The 9955-nt window shown below is 28.4% G+C and overlaps 1 protein-coding gene across 2 annotated transcripts in view; it reads right to left on the bottom strand.

The window, feature by feature from the left end:
- Window positions 1-2447: 2447 nt before the first annotated feature.
- The window catches only part of LOC111621821 (U2 small nuclear ribonucleoprotein A'-like), a 34218-nt gene continuing 26710 nt past the window's right edge, over window positions 2448-9955 (bottom strand). The window contains exons 4-9 of one of the 2 annotated variants that reach the window (XM_023364074.1): window positions 7571-7696; window positions 4681-4783; window positions 3516-3680; window positions 3338-3443; window positions 3191-3264; window positions 2448-2965 (exon numbers count right to left, since the gene is read on the bottom strand). In XM_023364074.1, coding sequence (XP_023219842.1) covers window positions 3203-3264; window positions 3338-3443; window positions 3516-3680; window positions 4681-4783; window positions 7571-7696 — 562 coding nt within the window. In that variant the 3' untranslated portion in view covers window positions 2448-2965; window positions 3191-3202. Of the gene's footprint in view, window positions 3265-3337; window positions 3444-3515; window positions 3681-4680; window positions 4784-7570; window positions 7697-9955 lie in introns of both variants that reach the window. The other variant, XM_023364073.1, reaches the window with a different exon arrangement.

Below are 9955 nucleotides of genomic sequence, written 5' to 3' on the forward strand. Positions count from 1 at the left end.
TCGCTATTGTATCGTTAAAAATTAGAAAATTAAGCTTCGTTTAAATACTGGCTCCCTTTCATGGTCGAATGAGTGTTGCCAGCTAAAACACGTAAAAATAATATTAAAGTAGCCAAGACATAGCCAAATATTGTAGCGCCACATCACTAGCGGACATTTGAAATTTGCCGACTAGGACGGTCGGTTAACCGAGGGGTCGGTTGATCGGGGGGCGGATAATCGAGGTTTTACTGTAATACGACTTTTTGAAAAGTGAAAAAACTGTCTGCATTATTCAAATTATCTTGTATACATGTAAAAAAACCAAACTACGGACTATTATGCTATTTATCTTTAAAAAAAAAATACTGTGTTCAAGTTATTTTATTTATTTAAACTGGTCAGAGGAAGAATTTCCAATAATTACTAAGCTAATTCCTCACATTATTAAACATATACAAACAGTATGCACATTACAGATGTTTTCTGTGACATTAATTAACAAACAAGAAAAAGTGCTAACAAATTATTTTCAGAATTTTAGTTTGTCCATTTATTTTACACACAATAGTACTAATATGTATTTTATAAATTTCACAACTAATTTGATTTGCTGACAATATTTTCATTAACAAAAATTAGTTGTTATAAGTGTTTCAATCTCAAATTCATTGAAAAGAATAAACAATCTTTACTCATAAAAATTTGTTTTATTGTATAGTGTTGTATATGTAATATTCATTATCAAATTATTAAAAACTATCAATCAACATTATATATAATATATTATTAACGTAATACAGTGGTACCCCAGGATACAAAATTAATTCGTTCTGAAACTGAGATCATATCATGAAAATGTCGTAAGGTGAATCATTTTTCCCCATACAATGTAAAACCAAATAATTCGTTCCAACACGAAAAACACACTCAAATTAAAGCTAAGTAGTACATTAAAAAAAACTTTAGTAGGAAAAACACTGAAAAATGCATTTTGTAGTTGTAAATGTATAAATAACCATAATAGAATAATAATTGATTAAAAAAATGTAGTTTTATTTGCACTTTACCTTTGAGGATAGACGACGGTGGAGGTGTATGCTGGTGACAGAAGAGAAGGAGAAGGGAAATGATACTAAAACTTAACTTGCATAACATAATGTAACAATAACTTAAAAATAACTTAGAAAAGATAAAAAAAAAATTATTGTTGGTTTATATATATATATTTTTTAATTTTTATTTACTGCTTTTTGCTTTCTTTCCTTCACTTCCACCAGCACTTTCACTGGATAGAGGTCGCTTGGTAAAATATCTATCCAAAGAGGTTTGGCTTTGCCTACTTTTTAAAATGTTTCTAAAATGACTTAGGCAAATGTCATTACTCCGAGCAGCAATACGGCCAGTGTGAACCTTTTCGGGATGTTTCTTTTCAATAAAATCAGTCACTTTCTGATAATACCTCAAGATTTCCTTTATCAAGCAAGATCCTTCCACGACAAAGCAAACACACAGACTGAGACCAATGAACAGAAGTGAATAAAAACTGGTGCTGCGAACTAATGTAACGTTGTATGGTGGGTTTTTATTCGTATCGTGGAGCAAAAATATATTCAAATTTCATGTCATATCCTGAAAATTTCGTATGCTGAGGTACCACTGTACAGTACAAAAAAAAAAAGTTAATAATTCATAACTTTTTGAAATTTAAGTTAATTTTAATTGTATAATTTTCTAGTAAAATTCTCAACTAGAAAGGAAAATTTAAATTGATAGTTTTAAAATAATAATTGAGAGAAAATTATTTATTTATTTATAATCAATGTATTGATTATAAATAAATAAATAAAAAATATCAATTTTATATAAACAACTTTCTGATAGGGAATAAAAATTACTATTTGATAATAAGCACACATTTTTTAAATTATGCAAATGACTCAATTATATCTGTACAGAATAATGCTTCAGTTGAATCTAGAAGTCTTTGTTAAGCTAGATCTAACAAAATATTAAGTATTATTAAAAATTGAACTAAATTTTAGTTAACTTTTAAAGTTGTATAATCATTCTTAACAGATCATCACATTTAAATTGAAAAAAAAAATTTATATTCAGATAGGAAATGTAAATTATTAAATTAAATTTTGTAATTTGTCTTAAATGCAATCAAAAACAGTACAGGAACAAACTTATATAAAATTTATTTGTAAATTTCTTATTACATATTTTTAATCATTGGTATCAATATCTGAAATAAAAACAAATTTTTAGTTAATTTTTTAAACTTGAATTTCACTATCCATATGTCCTGTGGTGGTCCACTAGACTGTTAAGTGGATGAGCTAAAATTGAATCTCAACAGCTGGTTAAAGTCCATATTGGTCTGAACTCCACCCATCCAGCTTCCTTTCCAATGGTATCTAGAGGATTATCTGCAGATGGTAAAGCTGACATTAAGATGCAGCTGGGCACCTCACATACATTTGGCTAGAGCAAGAGGAAAGATTATATGCCCTCTGTGCATATTCATGACACATTTTACAAGTTTTTTTTTTTTTTTACTATTTAAAAGAAAAAAGTAAATACTTCTATACAAAGTATCTCTGATTTTCTACCTATCTATCATTTTCTATTTCCAAATTAAAATAATTAAAAACACTTATATTTCAGAAAAACATAATACATGGCATTCTTTTTCCAAAATGGAATATATTGATTTGGAAATATATGGCTTTTATTAGTTTCAAACTGTAAAAAAAGCAGATAGAACTAAGTTGTGCATTTGTAGAAAGAAGTCTGATACTCCTCAAATTCTCTATTCTTCAAAAATCTTGATCTTTTTTTCTTCATTTTCAATATTTGTATTTTTTTTAAATATCTGTTTTTGCTTACATAAATGATTCTAAATAAATCTAGCTTTCATTCTTGGAATAAACTTCATATTAGTTTTTAATATATCAAAGCTGTAAATTTTTATGAAATGCTGAAAAATATTAATGCAAAAAAATTATTAAAATTTTTTAAATTATACAAAAACACACTCAACGCTTCTTTGATCAAAGGATATTTATTCAAAGAATGTTATTAAACTTGTTAACATTTGAAATGTATTCTGTTCTTATCAGTTAATAACTAAAGTATACAATGTAAGAAAGAATAATGTTTATATACTTTTAATATATTTGTGAAAAGAAAATTATAAAATTACAATTTTTGTCTTTCAGGTACCATTAGTCATACCACTTGTATCCATTTCTTCCTCCTCCTCTTCGTTCTTTTCATCTAAAGATTTCAGATTTTTAATTATAAAGGCTTGATCAAAAATATCATTGAACATGAAGGAAATATATCAAACCTTTCTCTTTATTTGGTTTTGGTTCTTTGCCTGGAATCTGTCCAGATTTTAGCATCTGATTTAATCTTTCAACTTCCTCCAGTGTTGTAGCTTTGTCAATAGCATTCTGTATATATAATATTAGTAACATTTTTATAAACTTAAATAAAATCAAATTTTTAATTTGTAATTATATTACCTTTATTGCTTCAACATCAGAAGGTGCAGGACCGCCAGATGGTTGTTTTGCTACGCCAGAAGGTAAAGGAGCTCCAGGAACAAATATTTTTGATTTTTTTCCAATTTCCTTTTCCAACTGTTTTCCTTTCTTTCCTTTGAATAATTGAGATGCAGCATCTCTCTCCTAATATATGAATGAACAACCACCAAATATATTAATATTTGACACATACATTTAATACATATATACTGTATATAAAATATAATAGTTTTAGCATACATGAACAATGGTTCAACTTTAACTTAGTAAAAAATATAGATATATTTTTTACTAAATTAGGTTCAGTGCATAAAAATGATCAACTGTTTAAAAGCATTCAATATATTCATCACTAAAACAAATTGATATTAAAAAGCAATCATATTATTAACTTTTAATTTAAAAAAATATCATCATCAATGCAAATTTAATAATAATCTATCATACTTTATTTTAAGTACAGAAATAATATAGTTTATGATTAAGTATCCGATCTTATTTTCTTACACATCTTATACCGATATTCTTAAATCTAAATATATAAAATTACTTGTCCTAACTGACTGAGTCACTGATTCATCATTGCTCAGAGCAAACCGCTGAACCTAGAGGTGAAATTTGGTAAACAGTTAGGGTACATCATGGAAATGCACATTAATAATTAAGAAGGGATTTTTCAAAATTCCCCAGTGGGGGGAGAGGGAGAGCATTAAGGTTTAACTGGAAAAACAGCTTCTACTGTACTATTTTAGATGCAATTTTTTGTTTTCAACAATGTTTAGTCTTCATTGAGAACTTAAGTATATTAAATTGATAACATTTCAGACATTGTTATAAATATTTTTATATATTTTGATTTTTTAACCAAATGTTCGAACTGTTTTAAATTCAAATTTATTATTGCATATTGGTTAGATTATAGAACGATTGTAAACATTCCAGAAAATTGATCAAATTGAAAATAGTTTGTTTGATTCTCAGCAATTCTCATCATTCTCAGTGGTATATAACAATTACTATGGTTGTTGAAATACTGAATATAAATGGGGTTGCAAAACCTCCGCGGGCAAAGTCGTGAGTAACAGCTAGTATTTTATAAAATTAAAATCCACATTAAACATCTCTCAATTACAAAATAACATACCTTTTTCTTTACTTTCCTAAAATCCAATACTCGAACTTGTGGAATTTTATGAATTATATATAATCGATAATGTTTCTTGGTAGTGATAGGATTTTTCATCAAACTAAAATATAAAATATTTTGGTATTTAAATATTTATTACTACTAAAAATTTTTAATTTTATTAATATAGAATATTTATTTTAAAATTCATTTACAGAAATTGTCATAAGAAACTTAACACTTTCAGAGTTAATTATGATCAAATGTCAAATATTTTGGTGAAAAATAAGTTAGAGTTAGATTGTTGATATTACTAAAATTTTCATCATCATCATTTTCTTTGTTGCAAAACTAAGATAATCAATTATTTGACTAAAATCATGAAAATTGCCCATTACGTACTTGTTCTTTTCAAATATCAAGATAATAATTAAAATTTATTCATAACTACAGTAAAAAAGGCAATGTTTTTTCTTATATATATTAATAGGTTTTGTTGAAAATTAATGATTCAATTATATGAATGCTGCCACCATCTATAATTGCAATTAGTATCCATAATATTAGTATGATAACCATTCAAATTACAGTCATATTTATTATATTCTATGTAAGTTAATTTATGAATTGTCAAAATAACCAAGTAAATAACTATAGCATTAAGATTTACTGTAATTTCCTGTGAATAATTTTCAATTATGTGTTTTAAAGTCATATCAAGTTTGAAATTGGATGCGAGTTATCTGTCAATTTTAAATTGCAATTACAAGCTCATCAACACCTTTTCCTCTATCTAAAATTGTAAAAAATTCTTTGCACATGGTAATCCATCATTGCAATTTTTCCAAAAGTCATTAAAGATATACATACCTATACCTCATCTTCAATTCTCTTCCTTTTTTTTTTATACATTATTTAATTGATATTTAGACATATAAATTTGTATCTTGACAGCTCATAAACTTCTGGCAATTTTTATCTTTCTACATAATGACTTAGTATGTTAGCTCTCTACATTAAATATAAGTGAAGTGATTGACTGTCAAACTCATGTTATTTGATATTGCAGAGTATATGCACAACTTTTTTTTTTTTTCAAGAATTTAATTTTAATTTCAAGAAGAAATTAGAAGAACACTTGCATTTTCCATTGGCCAGATGTGGAAGATCATTCAGACATTCCTCTCCAAGATATTGGCAAGTCTCTTGGCAAAGCATGGCATGTTGAAGACATGGTTTAATTAGTTCTTGTTCAAACTTCAGGTCTTATTGTAAGCTGGAGTAAGGTGCTTCAAAGTAGTCCTAGACTACCTCTTCAAGAGAAAGTTACTCTCAAGCAATTTTATATTGTTTTATAAATCATTTTACATTTCTTTTGTAACTAGGGACAGTAAAATCAGCATTATATAAAAAATGCTGATTTTACTGTTGCCTTTTACTGTGTCATTATTACTTTATTTCCTATGGCCATATCAACAATTGAGCTTACTGAAATCTGTATACAAACAAAACGTTTCTGTTACCCCTTTGGCACACTGCCCCAGCATTTGATTTTACTGGATCTTCCTAGCTATTAATGGAAGGTGCATTTAACCCCACCAGTAAGGGATAAGTGTATCCTTCAATATTATTTTTAAAAAATATATTGTAGCTCAAAAAGTAACATTTGTTTGAGACCTGTGATATTCACAGTCTGTTGCTATGGAACCAGGTAAGTTATTCCAGCAAATGGTTTTTGAAATCAGGTAATCTTTACTCTGTCTCACTGCCCAAATCTTTCAAAATTCCAGAACTGAAAGTGCACTTACCCCATTCGACCTATGTGCTTAATATGGATGCTTTCTGTAATGTAATATTTATGCTGTTGTCAACACCTTGTGTTTTTAGATTTTTATATAGAATATGAAGTAAGACATCATGTCTGTAGTTCTCTCTTGCTTTGATAATTATCTTATATATTCTTCATGGACAATTATTTCATTGGCAAATTCTGAGAACTTGCTAATTTTTTAGAAAATATATTTTGTACATTTTGATTCTTTGGTACAACCATGTCTATGGTATATGTGATTTTGTTTTGTTTGTCAATGAATATGATATCTAGTCTATTATGATGTAATATTTTGTCTGTGATTATGGCTCAGTCACAGTATATTTTGTGTTGCTTTCTGTGTATATTTGTAGTATGATTGTGGATGCACAATAGTTTGTGCAAGCTTTTCATGTAAGTAATCAATCTGTGTTAAAAGCCTGCAATTATGTATTGTATAGTCTCATGCATGATGTGACAATTCCTACAAATGTTGCTGAAGTGCTGTCTTTTAAAATGTTTTTTTCATATGCTTTGTATTTATGACTTGATTTATGATTGGTATGGCAATCATGAACACTTTTATCATTCAAAACAGAGATACATAAGTCAGATATCAATTTTGTCTTGTTGTTAATTAAGACTTGTAACTCAATAACTGGAACACTAATAGGCTATAATTTTCATCACTATAAAGTGAAGCTTGACTGCTAAAGTAAACAATTATATATGTTTACATGGTCAAGTTAAGGATATTATTTTAATGTTCTATTTTGCTTACACACAACAAAATTGCTTTAGTTTTGATTTTGTTAGCAAAATGACAAAGATGTAACTACCGTTTAGTTAGTTCATTTTTTCAACACTAGTGTATAAAAATTCATTGTAAATTAATTAGTCTAACATTTGTATAGTATTTTATTTATTATTAAAATAACTTTCCAGTTAAAATACAACAATAAAATAAACATTTTTCTGAGTTGTAAGTGTAAACTTCAGCATCCTATTGGATGGCCTGATAATTAAACCCTATCAGGTCTTTATCATAATAAAAATTTGAAAATCTTAATTTAAGAATCAAGAATTTTATAAACTTACCTCAAATAGGTTAAATTCTTTATACTTGCCAAAGTATCAATGTCACCTAATTCTTGCAGGTGATTATTGGATAGTATCAAACTCTCTAAACTAGGAAGTGATTCTTGCAAATTATCACCAATTCGACTAATAAAAACAATCATCATTTAGAAGTTTTTTTTTATTAAATTTACATTATGATTCATATAAAACAATTTAAACTGATAATTTACTTTACCATATAATTTACANAATAACAATTTATAAATATACAGTAGAGCGTCATTTATCCAAATCAATTGGGGACTGAGGTTGTTTGGATAACCGATTATGTATGAAAAAATATATCAACCTATCCCAGGGGTCGGCAGTTTGTCAAGTGAGAAGAGTCAAATTGTCATGAAAACAGGATAACAAAAGTACCAGAGCCGCATATTAATTTAAATGTGCGAAATACGACACACGACAGAGGCGCCTCTAGTGGCTGTTTTCGGCATAAAGTTACACGGATGGATTGACACGCGTTCAATGGGTTATATATATAGATATGCTTCAAATGCTACCACTCTTATGCGACTCATATTGATCAACGCGAGTGTGGTCATGTGCGGACGGAGAACAAGTCGAAGTTTGTTCAGCGGCTCTATCTCATAAACTCTTAAGTTATAAGGCTGCGGTGAAATGAGGTGAGATGAAATTGGAGTTTATTTCTGAAGAGCCGCATGCGGCTTGCGAGCCGCTAATTCCGACCTCTGACCTATCCCATGTTGAAATTTTTCTTCTTGTGTGTCACTTCGTGTTGAATTTTAGTCAATGTTAAGCCTAACATAAACTTTTTAAAATAATAATCATGGCTATTGTATCATTAAAAATTATTTCTTCATTTTGCACAAACAAAATAAATATATTGAAAAATATAAAAACAAAAAAAATTATATTTCAGAAGTTAATCTAGTATCAAAATATTTCAATTCAGCATGACACACAGTCCTCAGAAAAACACCACAAAAACAAGCAAAACTCACCACTCACAATGGGGAAAAAAAAAGCCTCGTTCAAATACTGGCGCGTCCTTAAGTACCCTCTTGTGATTGTGTCATGCTGCCAGCTAAAACACGCACACCGACAAAAATAATATTCGAGTAGTCCAAGACATAGCCAAATATTGCAGTGCCACAGTACTAGTGGAAATTTGAATTTGCCGACTGGAATGCTTTCGGTTAACCGATGTTTTGGTTGATCGGTATTTGGATAATCAATGTTCTACTGTATTCAGTGAAAAATCCTTCTGAACTACTACTTGATTCCAAGAATTTATAAAACTTAGTTTAAAGAAAATTAATATTTGATTCACTTTTGTGAAGCATGCTATCAAATTGGCTTGACCAACCTTAAATTCTGGTTTGATTATCTTGCTAAATCATCATGAGAGTTAAACTGTTTCAGGTAACATTATAAACTTGCTCAATTATAGCACAATTAGAAAAGCATTACAATTATGCTTTTCTAATTGTGTGGTAATAAATAAAACCCAACACAATATATAGTTATTAAGTAAAAACTTTGTAATTTCTAGAATTAGTACTCTCTGGAATTGGTTTGAGTTAATTTACTTTTTGTGTAATCAACATGCTACTATACTAAACTTCTAATTTATTGAATAGATAATAAAAACATTATGAATCATGCTTCTACTTCACTATAAAAATATTCAATTAACAAATGATTTTTGATAAATTTGGTGTTAACGTCCTATCCTGAAGATTAAAAGTATGTCAATTTGTTTTGTACTCTGCAAGACCATTACATAGTATCGTCCCCTTCACTTCAAAATTTTGATGCCCAGGGCCAAGGATAACGCCAAATTCATACTGCATTGAATAGACTAATGACTAGTATAATGTTATTTGTTTAATCATTGTACGATATAACAAATAAAATATCTAATTATTCTTAATATAATGTTTTACTATATCACCCAGAAAATTGTTTTTCGCCCCCAAATATAAATTGTTACTAATCGCCCCTCAACATAGAAAAACACCCACATGGGGTGATATCGGCCCCACTGAGAAACACTGTTCTAGACCCTTACTGCAGCTCCTGTATACTTACTCAATTTTATTTTATAAACTTACAAGGGAACTGTTGGAGTGTCTTCTAATAAATTTTAATAAAATTTAGTTAATAACTAAGTTAAAAGTATACAAACTCTATTTTAAATTTGTAGCATTCACTAAAAGTGTTGATCAGAGTTATTAGCAATCAAATGTTGCACTACTTTATAGTAGTTTAACACAGTTATGCAAATTTTTAGAAGTGAAACGGTCGCGGAGGAAGACGGCGATATTACATTTAGAATAAATTCTGGAATTTTCAAAAATGGTTGAAGAATTAATAAAATTT

This window comes from Centruroides sculpturatus, unplaced genomic scaffold (assembly GCF_000671375.1).
Source record: "Centruroides sculpturatus isolate CEXI.00-Female unplaced genomic scaffold, Cexi_2.0 scaffold169, whole genome shotgun sequence".
NCBI classification, from domain to species: Eukaryota; Metazoa; Arthropoda; class Arachnida; order Scorpiones; family Buthidae; genus Centruroides; species Centruroides sculpturatus.